The sequence below is a fragment of the Phaethon aethereus genome, assembly GCF_964289735.1.
Source record: "Phaethon aethereus genome assembly, chromosome: 19".
In the NCBI taxonomy this organism is placed as follows: domain Eukaryota; kingdom Metazoa; phylum Chordata; class Aves; order Phaethontiformes; family Phaethontidae; genus Phaethon; species Phaethon aethereus.
This window is the reverse complement of record NC_138595.1, coordinates 11,286,498-11,312,583: the sequence shown is the minus strand read 5'-3', so window position 1 is coordinate 11,312,583 and position 26,086 is coordinate 11,286,498. Positions and strand designations below refer to the sequence as shown.

General features: G+C 46.4%; 1 protein-coding gene across 1 annotated transcript in view; it reads right to left on the bottom strand.

Annotated features, from left to right (window-relative positions):
- Positions 1-26,086, bottom strand: part of GALNT17 (polypeptide N-acetylgalactosaminyltransferase 17) — a gene marked incomplete at its 3' end in the record, with an annotated part of 218,366 nt that overhangs the window by 71,816 nt on the left and 120,464 nt on the right. Inside the window, exon 6 of the mRNA XM_082008558.1 lies at positions 10,631-10,748. Within this exon, the coding sequence (XP_081864684.1) occupies positions 10,631-10,748 (118 nt within the window). The remainder of the gene's footprint in view (positions 1-10,630; positions 10,749-26,086) is intronic.

Below are 26,086 nucleotides of genomic sequence, written 5' to 3'. Positions count from 1 at the left end.
GGACTGCCAGATAACCCAAACCTGTCTTGCAAATATCTTCACCGGAGTGCAGAATGGCGCAAATGCCAGAGCAGACCATGCCCCTACGCATTTGCCGCGTTTTATCCCAACAGCCATAACACAAAGCATGGATGGTGAGGCACCCTGAACCCCATGCCTGGCAGGGTTCAGGCATTTCCACACAAGGTATTGAGGGAACACGGCCAGGAATGGATACACCCTTGAGCAACACGCAGGAAAGGGTGAAAATTCAGACACTCAGGGTGCCTCCTCTGCCACATCTTTCTCAGCAGAGGATGGAGAGCTGGTAGCCCAGGAGAAGTTAAAGGGCTTGTGGGATGGGTGTTCTGCCCAAGAAACAGAGTGTGTGATAGAAAAGAAATCAGCCTGTCCTGGGGATACTGGAAGTGTCTTTGATGCCCAAAGCCTGGATGTGGGCAGGGGTGTGAGCACCTGTGCTTGAGGGGCCTCTGGAGCAACCTCACTAGACAACATCAGTGTCATCCACATCATGTAGCAGTGGAACTTCAAATTCAAATTTCAACAAATTCAGCAGAAAGAGCAACACAGGAACAGCTCTGTTCAACAGGAGCTGGGTTAGGCCAAAGATCGGCACTGCAGAACCTCCCTCAGGATTTAGACTGTTTTTTAAAATCCACTGGTGAAAAGCATAAATAAACCAAACTTTGCTAAGCCTCTACGAACCTGGATGGCCACTCGCTCTCTGCAGCACACCTTTAGCTATGGAGATGCTGTGGCTGCTCTCCACATCCAGCTTCCTCCACCTGGGCCCCGAGCCCAGGGTGCCCGTGGTGGACTCCGACTATGGTCCAGCGTGGTAAACCAACGCCTGGCAGATCCCTGACCACCGCCTGCCAGCGGCGTACACCGACCGCCGGAAAAATCAGTAAAAAGCTGATATCTGCCAGAGTTTCATGTGAAGATAAGGCATGGCTGAGTCCTAAAATGGATTTCTTCATCCACTAGTGAATCTCAACCGCAACACACGGCCTGTTGCACGGCAAGAGTTATCATCTCGCCCAGCAAAGACGATCAGTGTCTTCCCGGCATAAAAATCAACTTGTCAGTAAAGACACTGGAATCCAGTGGGGTGAGAGTAGCGGTCCCTTCCCCTGCCTCTACCTGTCCCCATCTGTCAGCGGGGAACGGGCAGGGATGACAAATCATTTTCCATCAAGAGGAAAGAGGGAGACAGGAGCTCTGCGCCTGCCTGCAATCCCCCTTCCCGAGGAGGGACAGCTATAAACCGCCCAAGCACTGCGGCGGTAAGAGCAGAGCTGCTCTCCGGCTCCCAGCGCAGAGGTTATAGCCTGTTTAGAAAATAATCAAAATACGGCTCCATTTCCATGGCGGCAGCTATGATGAAAAGCATTTTACCAGTTTGGAAAACTACACTACACTGGAGCTTCTGATAAAGCATCTTCAAGCACCTACAGTAAATACTGAGCTGACAACTAAAATGCCAAATATAGGCTCTGAATTCATACTTGTACTGATTCCTGCTCTTAAAATAAATGCAGGCAGTGATTGGATATTGTTCAGTGGTGGAAATATTTCTTCCAACCACACAACAATCATTCTGAAGAGCAAAGTCAACTTCTCTGACAGGGATACAGGTACAAATAAACAGACTGTGGCTGTACATGACAGCAATGTGTTACCGACGTACCACTATTTCTAAAGCTGTATTTCTAAGACATTTTCCAAGGTCAGTCCTACTCTGCCTCTTATTTTGTTCCAAGTTAACTTGATTTTTCCTTAAGCCCCAATTTCTAAGTGGATTTTGGTGCCTGACTGCTAAAATACTTTTTAAAAGCTGGTCTTGAGCTTACATTGTGGGCAGGTTTGGGTTGTGGGGAGGGGTGGTGTTTGTTTGAGGTTTTTTTAATGTTTCCTAAACTGCAGGAGCCTCTGGGGTCTTGGCAACCCGTGGGCAGCTCTGCGACAGCCTGCACCAAACCCACTGCTGCTACGGCTGCTCCGCGCCACGGGGAGGCTTTTTGTGCCTGGAGGTAGAGGAGGGAGATGTGATCCACCCCACGCAGCTTCATCCTGCAGATCAGGCTGGGCCTCTCTAACTTCAGTATCTGTTAAATAAAACTTACCCTAGGCTTTGGTGGTTCCCCTGTTACTTTTACCAAGGTTTAGCCTCCAACTTTTCAAACTGGCTCTTGCTCTAACTCCAAAATGTGTTTCCCTGACAGGGGAGCCCCGAGTTTCATCCCCTGCCCCTCCTGCCAACAGCTCCACTCGAGCATCCCCCACTGCTGGCACTGACTTCTGCATCAACTGCAGTGTCATGAAGACTGCATTTCCTCAGCATGAATTCTCAGAAATGTCAAAAGAGTGGATATTTGAACAGTCCATACTCCCCACATAAGCGACCCATAACTGCTCATTTTACCCAAAGGCACGTTCTCTCCCTCCTTGCAACCAGAAACGTGTGTCAGCTGATGCACCAACACCTCCTGCGACCAACCACAGAATAAAGCTTGGGATACAGCCCGCAGCAAAAGCCACCCGTGCTCCTCAAAGCCTTCCCTCAGAAGTCTGGGCCAATTTGTCCCCACACTTCCCAAAAAAACCCTTTTGCTGCCGCATATGTAATTTCATGACTAATTCAGTCTCAGCAAAGCTAGGTGCAGACAGGAGAAAAAAAACCTGTACATCATGAGAAACTTGATTCAACCCTACCTACCGCATCTCAGCGAACCCTCACAAGCCTAATAAAGCCTTATGAATAAATTACATGCTTTTCAGCTTCCAATTTTTCAAAGTGATAAAAAAATGTAACAACACATCATGGCAGATCTCTCGCATCCCACCACGCGCCGCATCCTGCAAGCCCCGGCGCGCGCATCGCATGGCGGCTGGTGAAGCCAGCAGACGTGACAGTCACCGGAGGAACGCTGTAATTCACGCCCAGGCGCTGACGGACAGGGTGGTTAAAACGGGATTTCAGGTGCTGCCTACCGTCAGCTATCTCTGCCTGCACCCAGACTTTAATGTATTAATCAGAAGAAGTGAGAGAGAGGGAGACATTTGAAGATGATCAAACAAAAAGCCCTGGCAAAACAACATTTCGAATGATGGTGGTAACGCACATCGCAGAGTCAAACCATGACAGCTGATACTACGTCTCTGCACGTTTAGTTGACATTATAAAAATAAATTCCATCCTAACCAGGCATGTTTTTACATTTTGATGACAGGCACTAACTATTTAGGTATGAGGTTCATGCAAGTAGAAACCTAGTCAAATCTCTGTCCAGCAATGGTATTTATGTGCTCCTCATTATGCTCGTGTCTATCGCTCTCCATTTTAGAGACACGCACAATGTCATACAAAGACACGGGGTATCTGCACCAGAGCCTGTGTTCCCACGTGGGCTGGGAAAGCAAGCCTGTGCTAGTGTATTTTTTTTTTACAAAATGAGAGGAAAAAAATCAAAACATCTTTTTCATGACTCATAGCCCTTCCTGTGCTCCCACCCAGCACCCGTGGCGGGTATTTTCTGCCTCCCATGGGGCCGCATGCAGGCTGCCCATCCCTCACCTCAGACCCCACAAAGCCACGGATGCCGAACGAACCGCTTGCTCTAAATACCCTCACCGTATGCTTCTTAACAAAAAGATGCAGCCATAATTTTACGGAAAATGTACGTAGGAAAAGAAGAATTTGATTTTCTGAATGCAGAAAGAGTCAAGCTCCCTTATGGAATCTAAATATACCTATTTGATGGCTTTCCCTTTTTTTTTTTTTGCCTGACCCTCTCAACACTTCAGCATATGAATAATTGTACTCATATAAACAAAATGGGCTCTTTCATGGATGAAATGCACACAAGAGATTTGTACCATTAAAATGTTATTTAATCTATTTTAAGGGTTTCTGAAAGACTGAGGGTACACAGGCATGGTACCCTCTGGGAGAAGATCAATGTCATTCCCAGTGCAATGAAGTTACTTATGTGCCTAAGCGGCTGCAGGATGAGAGTCTGATTATTAAAGAAATCCCCACTAACAACAACACGCTCGATGCCCTCGCTGTACCCTTTTAATTTTCAAAGCTCCATACTCCCAGCCCTTCCAGCTATGCACATGGATGCAACTCTGCCGGCTCCATGCACACAGTCGCTGGCTTGGCAGCATGTACCTGGTTTGCGTGGCCAGGGTTTGGCAGGGGAGGGGCTGCAGGGGCGGCTTCTGTGAGAAGCTGCCAGAAGCTTCCACCATGGCCGACAGAGCCCGTGCCAGCCGGCTCCGAGACGGACCCGCCGCTGGCCAAGGCCGAGCCCGTCAGCGATGGCGGCAGCGCCTCTGGGAGAGCAGAGTTCAGAAGGGGGAAAACTACTGCACAGCTGCAGTGGGGGAGAGGAGTGAGAAGGTGTGAGAGGAGCAGCCATGCAGCCCCCAGCCCGGGGCAGGAGGGGCAGGAGGGCTCCAGGCGCCAGAGCAGAGGGTCCCCGGCAGCCCCCGGGGAGGCCGGCTGTGCTCCTGCAGCCATGGAGCTCCACGGGGGAGCAGATCTGCACCCGCACCCGGGGAGGGCCCCACGCCGGGGCAGGGGGATGCCCGAAGGAGGCCGTGACCCCGTGGGCAGCCCGCGCTGGGGCCGGCTCCTGGCAGGGCCTGTGGCCCCGTGGGGAGAGAGAGGAGCCCCGGCTGGAGCAGGTTTGCTGGCAGGACCTGGGACCCCGCGGGGGCCAGGCTGGAGCAGCCTGTTCCTGAAGGATGGCACCCATGGGGGACCCAGGCCGGAGCAGCCTGTTCCTGAAGGATGGCACCCATGGAGGACCCAGGCTGGAGCAGCCTGTTCCTGAAGGACAGCACCCGTGGGGGGACCCAGGCCGGAGCAGCTCACGCAGAACTGCAGCCTGTGGGAAGGACTCACGCTGGAGAAGTCTGTGGAGGACGGTCTCCCGTGGGAGGGACCCCACGCCGGAGCAGGGCAGAGCGTGAGGAGTTCCCCCCCTGAGGAGGAAGGAGCGGCAGAGACCAGGTGTGATGAACTGACCACAGCCCCCATTCCCCGTCCCCCTGTGCCGCTCGGGGGGAGGAGGGAGAGAAATGGGGGGGAAGGGAGGGGTGGGGGGGAAGGTGCTTTAAGATTTGGGTTTAGTTCTCATTACCCTACTCTGATTTGATTGGTAATAAATTAAATTAATCTTTCCCCAAGTCGAGTCTGTTTTGCCGGTGACGGTAACTGGGGCACGATCTCTCCCTGTCCTTATCTCGACCCACGAGCCTTTTGCTGTATTTTCTCCCCCCTGCCCAGCTGAGGAGGGGAGCGACAGAGCGGCTTTGGGGGGCACCTGCCGTCCAGCCAGGGTCAGCCCACCATCTGATATCTGGCCTGTTGAATCTAGATGGCAAATTTGGGGAAAAAAATCTGGGATATTAAGATGACATGTTGTGCTTTTCCTCTGGAAATAATTTAAAAAGATCCCACCCAAATTTCACACAATTTAACATTCACAGTAAAAAGTAGATCAAGTCAGTCATTCAACCTCAAAGAGATCCCTGAATTGTGCTTTTCTTAATGAATTCAATAATCGATTCTTACTACACAAATAAGGTTTGGTATGGATCAGGTAATAAGCATTCTCAGTTAATTGCTTTCTTCAAGTGACAATTTGTACAAATGATACCATCAAAGTAGTAATAATATCCTCATTGATTAAATTAATCTCTAAAAGACAACTCAAATAAGTTTCATTAGCAACGCATGACAGAAGCACAACATACTCTGAAAACAACCTTGTAACCCATTGCAGACTTTGAAATCATCGCAACAGTCACGCAGTAGACTTTTGCATCTTTATTCAAATAGACACGCGCAATTTTATGGCGCATCTTTAGTGAACGTCTGTGACTAACCATGAAAACCCATGAAACCCTCCCTGCAGAGGAAAAGAGAGACGTGCAGCAAAAGTAGTCTTCCCATCTAGTCACACAGGCACTAAAAGCCAGGGCCACAAACAGTTTTAAAATAAAATAAAAATTTTCAACAGACGGAGCAGAGACGGTCAGAGAAGCCTCAGTGCCAAAATTCAGACGTGGAGCTGGTGGGGACCCAGCGCAGCGTCAACACTTTCAAGCCATGGAAATTGGACAGCAGGTTTATAAAATCAGAGCAGAAACTTGTTCAGTACAGCAAAGGGTTAAAAGAGCTGGCTCAAAGCTTGCTCAGAGAGGACAGGTTATTCCTTCTGGGACCAAGAGCAGGAGCTGGGGAAGGGGCCAGGCTGTGGGCCACAGCACCCACACACTCCCCAGGACGGGCAGTGGGAGCTTGGATTGTATTGACTTGCTCTCCCTGCTCCTACAGCAAGACCAAGACTGGGTGTGAGACGGGGTCTCCACACAGCCTGGCTCCGGTCACCAGCCGGGCGCAAGGATGAGATTTCCACGGTCTGCTGGGGGCAGTTATTAACACAAGAACAGATCACATGTTTGGTCCTGTGGCTGCCAACACAGTAGGAACACGCGGCGCTATCATTATTTGATCGCAATGCACGCTTTGGGGCAGGGGGAGAAAAAAAAGGGCATTGAAAACTTCTCAGTTGAAATATTAGCCTAAACTGCCTTGCTTAGCAAACACTTCTCCGCACTCTGCCAAGAAAAGGGGAATTAGACTCAGTTCTGCCTCGGGAAGTGAAGTAGTGGACATCAGGGACAAGAGGAGTGAATAAGCACAACCTTCTGGAGACACTCCAGTGTGATAAAAGAACACACAATAACACAGAAAACAGCATGTTCCCCTTGTCAGGGCCAAAGCTACCCCGCAAGCAGAACAGGAATTTGCCTGGGGCAGCAACAAGCTAAATGGCTTTCTTATTATTATTATCTGAGCGATCCAAGGATGCCTCCCAGCACGTACGGGCGAGCAGCGAGCCCAGCGCCACCTTTGTGACCATCAGTAATGGGGTTTTATTTTTTTAAGTGGCTCATGCAGGAGCTTTCTCATTTAGCTAACCGAATTAAGCAACTGAAAGAAACATATGGCCTTTATATTACAACACACGTAGGTACAGTGCAGCTTATTTTAGAATATTTGAAGCATATTAATAAAACAAGACTCTTGTACAGCATATGGTCTTGGCCCTTCTAGGTTAGGAGAGCTCAACCTTCCAATCATTTATTTCATTTTGTTATTCAGATTACTTGCATTTAATTTTACCATAATATAGTAAGCTCGTGCTTTTGCCTGAAACACTGTAATTTTTCCATGTCCTTCTCATAGCCTCACTGGGTTTATTATCTCATTTTTGATCTTTGAGCGTTTTTGGTAATACAAAAATATAATGTTTAAAAAATGCAACATGAGTCCCAGAAAGATGATGGAATTTACACCAGCATCAAAAGGAAGAGAAATACTTTCTGTATTTATTTTCATCCAAGAATCACTGAAACAAATACAGAACCATGTAATTACTTTCCTGACTACAGACAGATACTTATCAGGCAAAACACCCACAAAAAGCCTAAGAATTTCTATTCGAGTTGATCCTTTAAAATTATTTTATTAACAGAGTTCTACAGTACTGGTAATGTGATATGGCTGCTACAGACCCCAGCCATGGCAGCTTGTAAGCACGTGAGGAAAGGCCGGCAACCTTTGTACATCAGGACTATTAGAAACAGATAGATCCATCTGAGGCCTGGCACCTGCTTGAATCCATAGTGAGACTGTTTCCTTACACAGGACAGTATCATTAAGGTTGGAAAAGACCTCTAAAATCATCGAGTCCAACAGTCAACCCAAAACCACCAACCCCACTAAACCATGTCCCAAAGTGCGACGTCTACATGTTTTTTTGAACGCCTCCAGGGGTGCGAGGGGTGCCTCCAGGGATGGCAACTCCACCACCTCCCTCGGCAGCCGGTTCCAATGCCTGACCACTCTTTCAGGAAAGAAATTTTTCCTAATATCCAGTCTAAACCTCCCCTGGCACAACTTGAGGCCTTTTCCTCTCGTTTTATCGCTCGTTATCGTTAGGGAGAAAAGACCAATACCCACCTCACCAACAACCCCCTTTCAGGTAGCTGTAGAGAGCAATAAGGTCTCCCCTCAGCCTCCTCTTCTCCAGACTAAACAACCCCAGTTCCCTCAGCCGCTCCTCAGAAGACACGTTCTCCAGACCCCTCACCAGCTTTGTGGCCCTTCTCTGGACACGCTCCAGCACCTCAACGTCCTTCTCGTAGTCAGGGACCCAAAACTGAACACAGGATTCTAGGCGCGGCCTCACCAGTGCCCAGTACAGGGGCACAATCACTTCCCTACTCCTGCTGGCCACACTATTCCTGATACAGGCCAGGATGCCGTTGGCTGCCTTGGCCACCTGGGCACACTGCTGGCTCACAACCAGCCGGCTGTCAACCAGCACCCCCAGGTCCTTTTCCGCCGGGCAACTCTCCAGCCACTCCTCCCCAAGCCTGTAGCGTTGCATGGGGTTGTTGTGACCCAAGGGCAGGACCTGGCACTTGGCCTTATTAAATCTCATACAGTTGATCTCGGCCCATCGATCCAGCCTGTCCAGATCCCTCTGCTCAGCCTTCCTGCCCTCAAGCAGATCAACACTCCCACTCAACTTGGTGTCATCTGCAAGCTTACTGAGGGAGCACTCGATCCCCTCATCCAGATCATCAATAAAGATATTAAACAAGACCACCCCCAAAACTGAGCTCTGGGGAACACCACTTGTGACCAGCTGCCAATGGTTTAACTCCATTCAACACAACTCTCTGGGCTCGGCCGTCCAGCCAGTTCTTTACACAGAGAGGAGTAAACCTGTCTAAGCCATGAGCCACCAATTTCTCCAGGAGAATGCTGTGGGAGACAGTGTCAAAGGCTTTACTAAAGTCCAGGTAGACAACATCCACAGCCTTTCCCTCATCCACTAGGCAGGTCACCTGGTCATAGAAGGAGATCAATCCAATGATTAACCTTGGATAAACTATTTATAACTGAAATCTTACTATGAAGTGGGACTCAAATATCTGGCAGTCACAGACACACATCTCCAGGACCACTCTCCATAAGAGCTACCTGACCTGCATACACAACAGCCAATGTATATTAAATGGGACTGATGTGCTATGAGCTCTTGGTTGCTAAACAAGTCAGTTGCACAGAGACTCAGCTTAGGAATCTTTGAAAATCTACTTGCTACATAGTCTCACAAGGTGGACTTCCTAAGTATTTGGATCTCAAAACCACCAGTATTTCTAAAACCTTGACCAGAACACACAGCATATGAGTGTACAAAGAGCAGGGAGATACACGGATTGAAAATGCAAGCTTGGGAAAGTCACTTGGGGAAAAGAGATTTTTTTTTTTTCCAAAAGGATATTTATTAGGTAGCCTTTCTAAAACATTCAGCATGTAAAAAAAGAAGACATATGCTCACCACTTGTCCTGGAGACATCTATCTTATTTTTTCCAGTTTAAGAAGCCAATCTTCCATGAAATCCCCCAAAAACCTAGTGGATGGGCTGAATTACTAATTGTGAGAAGACTAGTTCCACAATGATATTATTTAAAAACCTCACAAACAAACAAATAAGGATAGCCGCAAGAGAAACTTGGTTTAGAGCGGGATCTCTCTAGACCCAAGAAGCGAGCTGCATTGATGATGTGCAATAATTACTTCATATGGAGAAGAGCTGTGTGGCATATTTAAAGCCTTTAACTTCTATTCCCTTGTTTAAGTGAGATTATTGCTCCCAGTAGCCAATAACAATAGATTTCTTAAGCTTCTTCTGATTTGCCAGCAAAGCAAATATCCTCTGGTAAATCTATGAACTGAACAATGATTTTTCATTTTTACAACAGCACAGTCAATTCAATTTTCCAGTTAGAAGTCTCAAGCCTCTCCCTATCAGCTTGTTAACGTACAAGGGCTGTACTCTAAAACATGCCTGGAAGAATCTCCACAGAATTTGCCATCCCAAGTTGCTTCTGAACATTGAATTCATTGCTTATGAATCGCTCCACTGTATGTAAACACTTGAGTCACTAAGCTACATCTAATATTGTACACAGTAATCAAGTGATGTCACGGTGAATTCTGTAACAATGCATTGTCTGCACAGATGCACCGAGGCAGCTCTAAAAACATGGCTATTAGTATTTCACTTTAAAAACAGGTTTTGCCTGTTTATGAACTTACTTTATTTGCAGATGCTAAATGCCTATAACATATTTTCAAGCTTCGTGTCTTCTTGAGATACTCACAAGAGTCCCCCCAACCTCCCTAAGACGGTTCACATGACAAAAATGGCACTGTACTTCTTGTCATATTTAAGATACCTATAACCTACAGCAATGGTGTGACAACAGGATCAGGGCCCCTATATGTTGGCATGCCATTTCATCTCAGCAGCTTTTTGCATCAGGTCAGACAGAGAAGCTTCAAGAAAGAAAAAAATTGCCTCACACCTAAAAGCAAGTAATTTTCCCCCTTAAATTAAAATGCTAAAAAACACATCAGTGCTCAGTTCCCCTGAAGTGTTCTAGTAACTGTTTATGTCAACTTGTTAAAGTGTTGCTTTGGGTTCCTTAAGTACTGTTAGCTGCAATTTTTCTCACCAATAAGTCACAAACCTTGATGCCGAGCTCTATGTTCTCCCCTCCATACACATCCATCCCAGGATCAAGAAGCCCAATCTCTCCAAAGAACTTTCTGTGCACAACGAATGAGCAACCGATCATCGCTGGCGTCCTGTACAAAAAGAAAACCAACAGAAATGTACAATTATTGACATTTTCCAATTTTTAATAGACCGAGGGATAATCTCTGCGAAGTTATCTCAGAGACTTTGCAGCAATGAGTGAACTCTGTGCCTTTGAAGACATTTTACCACTGCAATGAAACTGTCCAAAATTCAACTTCATTTCACTCTCTATAGACTGGAGAAGGAGTTCTCCTGGGATTAAATTACTGAAAAGCTTTCAGGTCTTGGCTCTGTCGCAAACACCTCGGTGTGTCTATGGGCAACAGCACAAGTTCTTTGGGTTTCCATTCCCCATAAGTGAAGGAATTGTAATAATGGCATTTGCTTTCTCTTACTTTCTTCCAGCATGTCTAGTAACAGAGCAGACTTCAGGACAGATACTAGTTTTTACGGTATCTTGTGAAATGGGATTTCCGACTGGGATCTTCATAATATATCACAAAGGCATCATCACCAACCAGCGACAACAAGCTAAATTGCAAATTTGCAGAAGCAAATCCTTAAAAAACTCAAGACAACTGTTTGCAGAAACATCTGCTGCGTCATTTGCCCAGTTCCACCAGTATCGACGGGGCTCTGGGATAGAGATCAAGTTGTCACGTTCATCCTGCAACACCTCATGCCCTGTAGCTAACAGCACTGCTCAGTTCCACCTCTGCAAGAGCAGCCAAGCCCAGTAACCGGTCAAGGAAAATAACAGAGAAAAATGAGAGTAGTACTAACAATATTGACATCAACAGAACAGCAGAAAGATTGAGCAAAAACTCAGTGTCAGAGGTTGATTTATAGTAAGTACGCAATTGCAAGAACATAATAGATGGCTTTACTAATGACCCTGGCTGCCACGTGCACACACCCCGTCCCTCCCTCGTTACCTTGCAAAACACTGGACCAGATCTCCATCCGATACAGCCTCCTTGAGATGAGGATGCCACTCTGATCCGTGCAAGCTGCGATCACGTTTGGGAGTATTTTTTGAGTGGTTAAACACTTGTGACCTTCTCCATAAAATTACATTTTGCCACAGAGCACAGCACTGAACAACACCGTATCATTATGCTCTTACTGCTTGGGGATACACTAATCTGTTGTGGTTATGGTATGCGGAAAGTTTACCCCCTGGGATATTTTCTGTACTAAAATACAAATATAAAAACCGTTCTCCCTTTTAACTTGCTTTCATGTGAATCCATGCTGTACAGGAAAAAACCCAAGGATCCACTTAGAGGGATCAGCAGGGAGGAGACAATGAATTTTACAGCTAAGCCACACCAAGGTAATGCCAGATGCTGCTCTTACCGGGAGCTGTGGGACCCCCCGAGCCCACCCTGAGCTCAAAGCTTCGAGCAGAGGGAAGCTCCACTGTGCAGGATGGGATGGCCATCACCCCTGCAGCTCCTCGCCCGGGCCTCGGGGACACTCGCCTTGTGCTGCCTGGGGAAGACTTGCAGGGTGTAACACCAGTGGTAGCCCGTGTAACTGGAAATCTCACACTCTCCAGAGGGAACCTCATCTTGAGGTAGAAAGGGGGAAACGGGATCATGGATTTTAACGGCAGCCCCAAACTCCTGGCTCAAAACACACTTCGTGGCTTGTCTATATTGTGGAGCACGTTCAAGGCTGAACTAAGCAGTTACAGTTTGCAGGGGAGGAACGCACGCTTGAATATACCCAGATGTGGCTTACAGATGGCAAGCATCAGGCTCACACTCAACCTCTCCACCCACACCGCACAAAATGGCCGTATCTGCCAGAGGAACATCTGGGGCCCCCAACACAGCCCAGGCATCTGCAGGGCTCAATAGCCCCCAAGGACCCTACAGCTCGGCTCCGCCGACAGCCGGCCAAATTAATCTTTGTGAAATCCTTGAGCTCCTTGGGTGAAGAGTTCTAGCCACTTAAGTATTATTATTGATAGACATTTTAATACTTTTAATAGACTGGTAGAACAGCTGAATGCTGCTGCCATATTAAATTAGTTAGAATTGGAATCCATCAGAGGGTTTTTTCAATAGATTTCTTCCCTGACAGCCAGCTCGGCCTTCCTTCCAATAAGCGGTATAATGTTTCACGGTTTGCTGCCACTCTAGTACTTAAGATTTCAATTCTATTGTTTTATGTGTAGCAAGTTAACTGCCATTAGCAGAAACAATTCTTTCTGAAATGATAACCATGTTACCGATGCCAAATCTAATAGCTCCATTATCCTAGATTACCTCCCGGAATTAAATAGAAGGGTAAGCTGCTCTGGTTTTACACAGAGGATGAACAACCCAGTTCATCTCCTCCATGGGGAACAGCCGTGGGGGAGCACAGGAACCTTTGACTTCTCCAGTCAAAACCTGTTAGGTCTGCTAAAGGCACTCAGGGATCAGTTAAATCCAGAAAAAAATCCAGGTGAAAGTTCCAGACAAATGAAACTACATTTCTGATCCAGTAATTTAGATCACTGGCAACTCACCATCAGATAAACAAGGATTTCAGAACTGGAAGCCACTCAACAGTCATGGACGGGAGCTGTACCCCAAGAAAGCTTTCATCATCATTATTTTGCAACATGACTTCACTTTATAGATCACAGAGTCACCGATCCTTTCCAAAATGCTCTTGGAAACAGCCTGATTGGGATTTTTTAACTTTCACCTTCAAATTTTCCTCCTCTTCATTTTGCTGCACATTCTGTTTTCAACACACAGTACCGTGAAGCATGCAAAGCAGTGCTCCTGAGTGGATCTGAGGTCCCTCAAGCAATACAAATTAAGTGCTACATTCGTTTTTCTAACAAAGCCTCCATATTAAATAAATGAGGAATCAAGCGGCACTCAACTATTTAAATAAAAACACCATTTGATTTGGTAGTAAATCCTTCACAAAGGTGGACGTTTACAATAATAGATAGCCCATCCTCAATGAAATAACAGCCTGCAGACAAAGAACTGATAAAGCCTCTTGTAACTCTGCGCCTTAATTAAAAGCATTAACACACTTTGTTTTTAAAAATCACACAGCTCAGCTCAGCTAAATGCGTTTTTAGTTGTCCCAGTAGCTATTCTTTCTTTAATGAGAAAGGAAAATCAGAATGTGGCAGAAAAGAATGAACAGAAATGTTTAGCGGAATTATTGGGTTTGTATCCAGAAATCCACAGCGTTAGTTCCTTGCCATCATTTCAGTTGGTGCCTCTATAAAATAAGTGACGAAAGGTCAAGAAGAGTAGCTTTTATGAAATATTCCAAGCATGAATCTCTAAATAAAGATGAAGAAGATACAAGAAAAAACGTTTATCCTTGTCTATTAAGTTACTCTAATGGTCTTCCTTTCGTTAGTGCACAGTTACCATCTAATGATTAAAAAGTCTCAAGTAGATTGCTTCTTCAATTCAAGGAAATTAATTTTCCTACACAATTGGATTTTGCTTCCAATTTTATACTAAAGTGCAAGGTATAAAATATGTGGAAAAAAGATATTAAAAAAATAATTAGCAGTTGTACCGCTGAGCACAGGAAGGCTCAAACTATAGTTTAAGAACTGCTGGGGTGTCCAGTTTCCAGTAAATGGCTGTTGTTTTTAATAAAGTTCAGTCATGGAATGGCTCTACCTTCAACAACACGTTCCCACTACTTTAGGAGACACAGCACCACATTTAGCATACCTGGGATGGTCCTTTACCTGCCCAGAAAGGTGCTATTTGTCCCTCTCCCAAATTTGCCATTCCTAATTTAACATATCCAACTCAAATACCCTATTCTCCATTTTGAGATTTCAAAAACATTTTTGCATGTCCAAAACATGCAAAATTTCCCACTTCTGCTGCCCATCTGCACCTCTGTGTTTCAGCTGGGGGTCACTGGTGGGAGCCAGCATCTCAGCAGGAAACACTGGGAGACTCTGAGCTTTATGGTCTAAATTTACCAAACTCACAATATGTAGAAAATTTCAGGTCAAATATCAAATTTGGTCAAATTAAATGTGTGGATGTAAATACTGGCCTATCAATTATTTCCCTAACTATACCAGGGTAAGGCAGAATACCATCTTAATTTTCCCATGGCATTATGATAAAGCATTTGAGCTTTCTTTTGGCCATAGGTGAAATTAAGGAACCAATCTGCAAACAGAAACAACTGTCAGTGCCGTCACCGCTGCACTTCTGCATTTGTGGCACAGAGAACATATCGCAGAATAAATACAGAGCAGGATGCGTAACACAGGTTTATAGCGAAGAGGAATTAGATACAAGTATGTGGCATTACGGACCGATCCGGTCATAAGACGGGGTTAATCGGACCCTGCCCACAGGCAGCAGACCTCCACAGGGCAGAGACCATGCGAAACCCTTTGCTCCGCTGGCAACAAGCTGTGACCCCGGGGCTTGGAGATGGCTCGGCCTCGCGAGGGGACTCCAGGCTGGAGCCCTCCCACGCTGGCAGCCTGCCTGGCCAGTCCAGCCCACTGCAGACCAGTGGGCCCAGTCTGACGGCAGCAGGATGGCTCTGAGATGGCGGAGGCGCAGCGTCTCTGCTGAGTGCTCCACATGCCACCCCGGGGCTGCGCGCGAGGGGACTCCAGGCTGGAGCCCTCCCACGCTGGCAGCCTGCCTGGCCAGTCCAGCCCACTGCAGACCAGTGGGCCCAGTCTGACGGCAGCAGGATGGCTCTGAGATGGCGGAGGCGCAGCGTCTCTGCTGAGTGCTCCACATGCCACCCCGGGGCTGCTGCCATCCCTGGGCAACATCTGCTCTCACCGCGAAGCCAGACAGGAAACCTCTGGTCCCTCAGGTTTTGGAGGCAGAGAAATGGAAGAGGAGAGGAAGTGAACGAGTTAAAAATTAGTTGGAAAACAAGCAGCCCATTTTTCAGTTGCACTTGGTGGCCATCCGCATCCTTGGGAACTGCCCTCCGGAGCCTGCGTGGGCTCCCGGGGCCCGCGGAGTGGCGAGGCGGTGACGGGGCAGGCGCAGGCAGAGCCCGGAGCTGGAAGCTTCTTCTCTGTTTCTTCTCTGAAACAAGATTACGCCGAGGCAAGACAACTCCTGTACGAGGGACACGGTGGGGCCAGGCAGAGCGAACCTAAGGCCCAAAGGCAAACCTGGCCCTGCCCAGCCCCCCTGCCATCTTCATTAGACCTCCCCCACCACCGCACTTTACTCCCCTTCCCCTGTCCTCAGAGAGGGTTCGGTCACGTCCAGGAGGCACCGGCAAGGACGAGGATGAGGCAGCACACACCTGCCTGGCACCGGCCCTCTCAGCCCTCCTCCCCACGAGCTCCTCAACTGCAATGGCGAATGCATGGCGCCCATGTCTCACCCCTTAGCCCCGTCCCAGCTTCTCCCAGAAGCAAACCCGCCGGGCAGACACGGCCTGGGTGCGTGCTATGGAGCGGTATTTGCTCTAGAAGTGAACTTCAGACCATTAATTTATGAAGTTTGCAGTAATGGAAGAGCATTTGAGTGCCAGGGCGGCCGTGGGAGGCGACTAACTGCGGCGTATGAGGGCAAGATGCCGATCTTTTGGCAAAAGCCCAAAAACCAATGTCACACATGAAGCACATCTCCAAAGGAGAAATATACATTGCTTCTGCCTCCTGCAGCGGGGCGTCTACATGCAGATGCAGGGTCAGACAGGAGCCACGCTCTCAGCTTCCCTTCACTGCCTGCGTAATGGCTTGGGCAGATAAAAGATGGATGTCTTTCACGAGAATGTAATAAAATTTCTGCAAAGGAATGGCATTTTAGCCCACAGCAGTGTACCTTGCTTAATATTATCCCCAGGATGGCATCTGTAATAGTTGTTTCTTGAATAATTCTAGTTTCCCTGCCCCAGTGACCTTGGTTAATTGTCTGTTTCGAATGGGTTTATTTTCCCACTGTTGCTAAGTACTACAGAATCTGCGAAACAAATTAAAAATAGGCGATACCACATAAAAGAGATGCTAGATTGAATGCCTTTTCTGAATTTACTGGAGATTAATACAACTTAAACTTTTAATGGCCCAGAAGCTGTGGAAACTATATATTTTTTTAAAATACCTATTATGACTACCCGTGTCTGTGACCTTGCTCAAGATATATTTGACTTTGTTGCTATTGTACGCCTGCTCCGACTTCCACGTCGAGAAAAGACTCACTCTGGGACCTCAGGCAAAGCATTTCACGTCTTTGTTACCTCTGTTTCCTCATCTGTCAGATGAATATAATACCTAGATGCTCTTGAGAAAAAGCATCTATAAATCACTTGAGTGACTTCCACATTGGAGCTGCTGAATTAACTACCAATATTGTTATGTATGCCAGACTCCCCCCCCCGCCCAGTTTAACTCATCTATGGTGAGAAAAGCACTGGTAGTTAACAACCTTAAAAGCAAGGAATCGCACACACAAGCTGCTGTTTCCAGCCTTGCTTTAAGCCACCAGCAGCAAGGAAAGCTGCCTGCACACCCCTACGGTGCCCATGGAGCGCCGAGACGCAGCATGCCAGCCTAAAGCAGGTTTCTATTTACACGTCCAAGCTTCAGGACCGTAACTCAACTGTAAAATTTCCCCTCCAGGATAAAAACTGCTGCGAAGTCATTGCCTAAAAGCATTTTCCTTCCTTGCATATTCTGGAAACCCCAAGGATGTCCCACCACTGCGAATCACCAGATGCCGCAACACCCACCTCCATGTTCCTGTTTTCTTCAGTACTTTTAGCAGGAGTTTTTGTGCAGCTGTTTGCTGCTACAGGCTGTCAAAATGCTCATGTGCAGGTAGTAACAGCCCCCAACTCTATGTATTTTGTCAGCTGAAGTAAAATTCCAACCCAAAGATCTCCATCACACAGATCCAGGCTTACTCTGTTTCCACAGCTGCTTGGAAGCAGGAGATACTTAGGGCACGTGTCAACTGCCCAGCCACCTCCCACAGCCATCTTGTAGGGACCTCAGCAAAAGACACCGACCTCGAGAAACCCTTCCAGGCCAACAGCCGTAAGATAGGAGTGAGCCTTGCTCAAGGTCATGAGAACTTGCACACACAAAGGTGTTTTACTCGCCTGAGCGCTGGCAACAGAACAAGGCGCTAACTCCGACGGCCCTGGTCCTGCTCTCTGCATGCGCAGGGGAGCACTGCCGCATGCAGTGTCTGAGATTTGCCGTTTTGAGTCTAAAAATGATAACTCAGAGCACAAGACCTGAAGAAGCACCTTGGAGAAAGTAAATTTGATAATTACCCTTCAAACGGGACTCAGTCTCTCAGTTTAGGAATGGTTTTGAGGAAATAGCTGCAATTACAGGATTCTCCCTTGGGATATACTTAAAAGATGGCTCATTTTGGCTAATTTAATGGCAGTTGCAGAGCTATTCCTGGAGGCAGTGCAGAGACAGGCATTCAGGGGAAACCCAACCTTTCGCACTTGGTGCGAAGCCTTTGGCCAGCAGCGACGAGCCCAGGTGCCTCCCTAAAGCACGGGGGCAAGAGACTCCTTCCCACAAGCCACTACAGCACAAGTGCAGCTTTGCAAATGTCACTACACCTGGAGTTTGACCTTAATGGTGCCCTATTTATTCACAAAGGCAGAACTGGGGGAATAGCGATCACTCGTAGTGATTTATTAGGGATGGTCCTATAGGAAAGGCGACACAGAGTCTCAGTTTGGAGGCTGAGATAAAACAGAGCATGATTTTCATATATGCACTGGCTCATAGCAGAAGCCACCGAAAAATGCATAAAAGGTAGGAATAAAAATACTTCCCTTGTCTGGAAAGCTGTTGCACATCAAGACAGAATACAAAGGGAAGCAAGGACTAGCATGGATGAAGAGCCAGAAAGGCACAGTATTTAGTTAACCTGGTTTTACTTTTCCTATATGACTGGTCCCCTAAAGGTCTTACACTCAAAGTGGATCTGGAAATTGCTGTCACATTTTACTTGCACATAAATTATCCAGCCGGAGTACATCTTGTAATCAAACCCAGAAGCTAAGCCACAAAGCCTTGTCTCCACTAGGAAAATAGATGTTTTCTTATATCTCGTTAGTTAAAACACGTTAACCGACATGAGATAAAATTCTAGCAAAACAAAGCAGCTTGCAGTTTTAATCTGAGCCGGGAGGTGAGAGTAAATTAGTCTCTTTCCCACGCTGGGTATCACCATGCCGCCCGCGCACAGGAAAGCTGCCGTTACTTAACGCGGGGTAGGTAAGGAGGGCACATACCTTTAAAGCTTAATCAACGGAAGGTCACGGTCTCTTCCCACTATCGACTATCAGTCGCCTCTTCAATGCAAGTCGCAAGCACCCTCCTGAACAGCTTATTCAGGGGTTTTCAATCCCACATGAACTTTTCATTAAAACGCTGCTGTTTGTCTATGCAAATCAGACTTCTTTATTCCACATTAGAGATGCAGAACTCCCTCAGGGCAATGTCAGGCACTGGCTTCAAAGATTCACCAGAAGTAGTTTAAAACCTCATTCCTGTTAATTGGCAGAGACTGAAATCCACCTCACTGGGCAGCTCTGAGCGGAACGGGAGGCGCCTTCCCCAAACCTCCTAGATACTTGGATTTAAAACACACAGCTAGGCAGCCAACACCTTTAAACCATTTCCCAGTTCCTCAAGAAGACAATGTTTTTATATATAGTCCTAGATTTCAGGATTTGCATTTGCACTACTTCAAAAATCCCAGTGACAAGAGAGCAGGCGAATGCTGGGACTTCACCTCTATGAAGGTGAAAGATTTCTTGTACTTTATTTCCTCTAACTAAGTTTGGGTGTCAAAGACTGCACATGCTCATCTAATCTCGTATCTAATCCTAATCCCACTCCCACTGGTTTTCAAATGGGAACATCTAATTCCTTATGGACAAACTAGACAGCAATTATGGCAAACCTGCAGTGGGCACATTTTGGTACCACCTCTGGGTCTCTGCCATCCCACTCACTGCAGCCCCCAGCCCCAGTGGGTTCGGCTCCGCGGTGATGCTCACACTCGCCAAAGGGCCGGTCCAAATCACTTCTGCAGGAATTGCTTCATCAGGAATACGACCCTTTGCTTGCTACCAGTAGTAAATGCAATGTAACTGTAACTTCGTCTCCTTCCACTGTTGCTAGACTGTTAATTAAAAGATAATTACTTTTAGATGTAATATGTATAAGTAACAGGCACTTAACCGGAATATGTTATTTACTTTTCTTTTTTTAACGTGAATGTATTTTTTCTCAAGGGCAGCAAAGCGGCTGACTTCCAGTCATGTTCTTTCTGTCCACCTAGCACAAAAATCACAGTGAACAGATTTCACAGGTAAACAAGCTTCTCCTCTCTGCCTCAAACACAACTCTCAGCCCAACTCAGCAACAAGCCGTGCCCCGGTTAAAGCACCAAGCTGAAGGTGTTCAACAAGGGTTCAACACCCTGCTCCTTCGTTCAGGTCCAAGCTTCAAAAGACCGCTCGGTACTCAAAACGTGGGCAGGGTGTTGTGTCCTAGCCTATGTCCATGTACAGGACCCCATTTAAGTCACCAGGCTCCCATGTCTCAGCGAGCCCTCACCAGGGGCTCTGCTCTCAGCTACTCTTCACGTGGACAGGAACGAGCTCAGTGCAGAACATGAGCCACAACCGCTTTCCTTCAAAAACCCCAACTGGAGGAGGCTGTGCCACCACCCCATCTAACACACAAAGCACATGTCTGCACTTAAGCGCATCTATACAGACCAGTCCAAGCTGGGGGGTTCAGGCAGTGCATGACATGTGGTGACAGGGTCCCATCCCAACCGCTTGGCTCCTTTTCACTCTTTCTGGGTGAAGGTAAACAACATTGCAAGGAAGGCATTTATGATTAATCACACAAACCCAAAAAGCATTTATCCAATGCAGCGCTTACACCAAAATACGCCTCCAGCTTCTGAACTCGCTTCCAGTGTCTATCAAATGCAGAATTAAAACAACTGCAAGGTTACAACTGAAGTGACTTTTTAAAGGTGGTGATCATATGAGGATGGGCTCTGAGGGCCATGCATGTGAGCATCACTCTAGAACAAACCTGCTCTGTTTATGGTTGAAATGGCATTTTTATTTTCTGAACACTCAAGCCAAAACCCAGAAATAAAGAGAGAAACCTCTCGGTGAATCACTGCCTGTAACAAAGATGGTGCAAGCCAAACCCATACATCTGGGGACAAACACACAAATGAAACTGTAGGCTTTCACAAAGGAGAGTTAAAAAGTAATTAATTCCCTTGACAGGTAGGAATGGAGCACAAGTCCCTGTCGCTCAGCCGGCCCCTAAGAAACAACATGAATAAATGAGCAGTGAGAGATTAATGCCATCATTACGCTTAGCTTTACCTGCGAATACAGCCACACAGCACCTCTGCCACAGGAGGGTTATTTTGCACAGTCACTTTCAAACTTAGAGTGTAGCCACAACTCACAAGCTGGTCCTAGTTTCCTTCAAACACTCAGAAGTACCTCCTGAACCTGAATTCCTGCTAAATACTAAATTCAAGGCTCTATCAGAAATATGCACTGGCTGATGACTGACCTCCTCATTATCAGTTTTGCACAGCCCCATGTTGCTTTCTGATACATCACTGTAATGGATGTTGCAGTTAAAGATTCAGGAGACTGAAGTTATTGGGAATTTCAGGGATATTTCTGCAGACAGGATTTAGGCGAACACGTTTACGTTCACGATAGGCTGGTACTAAGAATAGGGATGTGAGTAATGGTTATTGACAGATGGTGCAGCTTCACTTTGTGGGTAAATGAGAGTGCGCTGAAACAGCCCTGTAAGCACCTCAAAGCAGCTGAGTAACGCACTTATTTTGACAACTACTTGATACAAGCCTATTCGTAGGGAGGGCAGCTCTCAGGTTTATCTTACCCTTCACACATCCATAGCGCAGAAGCACAATTCCTGAGAAATATAACAGATACATTTTGTGCCTCCAGCGTTTAATAGTAAATGTCATTCTCATTTCTCAGGGTTTGGGGTTTATTTTATTTAAACACTGAGCGAAGCAGATAGAAAAGAAAAATGAATATGGGAAGAACTGTATCAAAATGTAAAAGCAAGCTTGGTAGAGATGATTGCCAGGTAAGGGAACACAGAAGTGGAGAGGCCGTTTTGGATTTACCGTCTGGATTAGAGCAGATCTACCCAACCACAAATCAGATGTCCCAGCATTGACAAAGGGATTTAACCAAACTGCCTGTTTAAACTGGGCCAGACAACTTAGGGCCAGCAGCTTCCAAAGCAGAAATCATATCCCATCCCAGGTACATTTATCGCACCAAAAGACCTTTGAAAATTTTAAGGCTCTGTGCACTTCCTCCCATAGATGCATGCAGGCTGGGGACCACTACTTCAGATGCTCTTTGCAAAGGTGGCGAGAAGCAACGCTGATCACAGTCCAAGCAATGAAATTGTTGTAGATGATCTACTGACTGCAAGTTGGTACAAAGCTCAAAGCCTGAGCACAAGCCTAGCCTGTGACTGACTTCTGCTGGAATGGGGCACACTCAACATGAACCCACTCAGAGTCAGTTTGTTGTGGGGTTTTTTTTGCTGTTGTTGTTGGGTTTAGGTTTTTTGGTTGGTTTTTTGATTTAAAAAAAAACAAAACCAACACACCAGATGCATTGATTTTCTAAATGGAGAACTTGGACTCAAGGCTCTCCTGAAGTTCTTGGCAAAACTCTCAGCAAGCTCCTTGGCAGCAAAAGTTCACCTTCAATGTTTAGGGGGGAAAAAAAAAAAAAAAAGGTGTTTGAATTACAGGTTGCTCATGTAAGAAGCCAGTGCACATCATCAGCCAGCTTGCGCTCCCTGGCACCTGATAATTAGGCAACTGCGCAAGTTGGGATGAACGGGCTTAGCCGTGTGTAAAGGCAGCATCAGCCCAAGAAGAACTGGACCTGATGAAGAGCCAGGATTTAACTTGTACACTTAACACTACGGGAGCTTGTTTGAAGTCAGCATTCAGGGAGCAAAAGAAATGTGGAAAATAGGTTCTTTTTCCCCTTCAAATTGTCATCCCAAGGAATATAATGTCATTCACTGACTACACACAGTCAAACTGGAGAAGTCAGCACGAATGTTCATTTAGCCATGTTTGCAGGTGCTTTCTTGCAATTCGCAACTAATTTGGCATCAAGGTTCCCAGGACTAAAAGGGAGAAGGTCAAGGGAAGGCTGGTTCCCTGCACCCTGGGCTTGGCATGGGCACGAGCTCCTCTCCAGGAGGCGGAGGGGACTGCCTGTCACCCACCACGGTGTGTGGAGGGGTATTTGAGTTGGGTGGGTCTTTCAGCTCTGCAATACAGTTTTGTAGCTTGATGCATAAAAATGCAGCTGGGAGCAGAGAGGGAGCTGCTCCCATTTTCTAGCGAATGGTGACATTTTTACACAGGGAATCCCAAGTGCTTTGCCATTCTCGTTTTGCTAACAAAGCATTTGTCTGTTGCCATAGTATGTTTGTGGCCAAAAGGCTGACTCTTTTATTCGTGTTTTGCCTAAAAGTTAAGCAGCACCAGACTCCTTGTGGGAAAGGATCTGCAGTTTGCCCTGGCAGGCCTCCAATATGCTGCAGGCTTTAAACAAATCAAGATTTTGTGACTGAATCCACAGTTTGGAAAAAACTGGAGGGAGTGGATGTCAGTGTCTGAACCCCTTGAAAAGAAATCAGATTAGTGGGGAAACCCTTATCAGTGGATCGTCTGCAGACTCCTGCAAATCCAAGATGAATCCAAAGACTGTTGAACCAAATCAAGAGTTCCAATGGGTTCATACCTTAAGGACATGCTCCATGCCTTCTAATCCAAACTGCTTTCTGATTCTTGGACGAAAGAGTATTTTTAAAGAGTCTTTGCAAAGGCTTCTTGTTTGTGCAAAATTAACAGTGGGCAGGAAAGACAAAAATTAAAGGCATGTGCTAGGACTCACTGCCAGTTTTACCACATGGAGTAACAATCATGCCCTCTCTTTCTGCAAAGCACCACATGCCAAAAGAGCCAAAAGCACTTTCACTCCACTTTTGCCTTTAGTAAAAAACCCCACATGTTGTGTTACTACACTTTTCTGAGGAGTCAATCAGAATGGAGAGCGAACAGCAAAACCAAAGTCTTCCGAAGCTGTGGGGTAAACCTGTACACAACCTACAGAGGCCAAGTGCTATAATGAATATGTTCATAATCTGCACGTGAAACGCATCTAAACACTTCAGCATTAATGCTATGCTGAAGAACCTCTTCACTGAGGTCCCACTTTACCATCCCTGCTTTAATTGAGAGGCGAGAATCTGACATTTTAACAGTTGAGAGACTAAATTGCGGATGGCATGCTCTCACTGAAGAATTTACTCTGAATTAAGAAAACCATTTAAACCCATATTGATGGTTGTGATACGTTTTAGAGATTCTTGACTAGCAATTTTCAAAAGAGTAAAAGCATACTGTCATACAAAACACTGTATAGCATACACATTTTCAGAAATTGCTGCTTTATGCCTCTAGATGTGCAGTATTAACCGGGGCAGTGGGGTACAGCAAAAGACACCATGAAAACAAGCTGTCCTGCTGGCAGCCAGTTTTTCTCTACCAAATGGGAGAAAACTCAAAACAAATCAAAACTTTGCTCTCATAAATATCTGTCTGTCTGTCTATCTATCTATATCTATCCATCCATCCATCAGCATATAGAAATACTGTTCAGCAAATTTTGGTCTCAGTCTTGCAAACAGTACCTACTTTAGTATGTTTTCAATTAAAAGATGACTAAGTGAAAGAATATGTATTTTCCATAAGATTAGGAGTAAGCACTGATCCTCATATAGGCTCCAAGTCAGCAAAACCCTAAACATGTCCCTGGCACCAGCCATGAGTAGCTCCAACAGTTTCAGATCCCTGACGTCACACGTTTCACTCTTATCCTGATCCACAGCCTCAGCTTTCACTTAGGCCAAAACAACTCATTATAATTAATACTGATAAAACTGCTTCCATCCACCTGAAGGTTTGCAAAACTCCCTCAACCCTCCAACAGTTTTTAAGAGAAAAGGCAAATCCATGCAGACAACATCACTTACACAAAACTCCCAGCGGCACCATGGTATTCCAGCCCTAAATCCGGAGTGTGTAAGAGCATCCTTTGCAACTCCATCATCCAGGTAACAAGAAAGAAAAGGAAAGAAAGTGCTGAAAGACAAAGTACGGTAGCGGAGCACGTGCTATCGGAGAGATGCAATGATGGCAGGAGGTCTGAGCTGCAGATAAAGTGCCAAATCAAAGCCATTTACAGAGGGATGATCTGGGTTCTTAGATATGGTTAAAGTCAAAAGCCCATTTCACTCTCCCCTTAGCTCTTCCCTGATCTTGCAAACACAACAAGCGAAAAGGAAGCAGATGGCTGGTGCCGTGCTGCGACTGTCGCAACCTTTGCCTTAATTATTCCCCCACACAAAAATCGTTATCTGCATCCACAGGACACAACGGTTCTGCCCTTAAGCGGCTGCAGTAGCTCAGGCCAGTACATTTGTGATTGGGGCCATCTGATCCGGAACTATCCTCCAGGTCCTGTGCTGGCTGCAAAGTGTTACAGGGCAGAGAGAAGACTTCAAGTGATCCTGAAAAAAATCAAACTGCTCCCAAAAAGCCAGATTGCCAAAGTGCATGCATGTTGCTCTGTGCAAGCAGCTGGGTTTCCATCTCTGTCTCTCCCAGGTGGTTTCCTGGAATTAGGGAGCTGCAAGTGGGGAGGATGCTTCCCTCATGCTCACGGAAGCTTCCCAGAAAATATTTTACACAATTATTTTAGCAAAAAAGCTCATCCGGCCAACACAGTTGATGGAAAATCCCAGTGCATTGCCTGCAGCAAATCAGCCCCATCATACGTGCCCACATATGCAGAAAGAGATCACAGACAAAGCCAGGATTTGACTCCGCACCCCACCTTCCAGAACTGGATGAAAAATTCAGCTTTCAATTTAAACACAAAAATTGTTGCTCTTTTTGCCTTTCTGAGTGCCCCGAGTGTCTCCAGAGTTGCTTTTGAACCACACCGAGAATCAGATGCAAGAGCCAAAACTCTGCAGTATTAGCCTGGAATTTAGAGCATCTGTGTGGTTGTTTTTTTCCCTATTAATTTAATTTGAAAGAAAAGAGCAGGAAGGCTGCTGGCTCCCGTGCGGGCAAAGTGGATAAACAGCAGGAGTTTTAAGGGAAGCTGAAACTAAACAGAAAAGAAGGAGGTTGGTGCCCTGGCTAACAGCCTTTTGTGCTTCCCTGTCCCCCATCCCAGCCGCTGTGCCCAGCATGTCACGATGAGACTGCTCTCATGCCACCACTTGCCTGTTTCA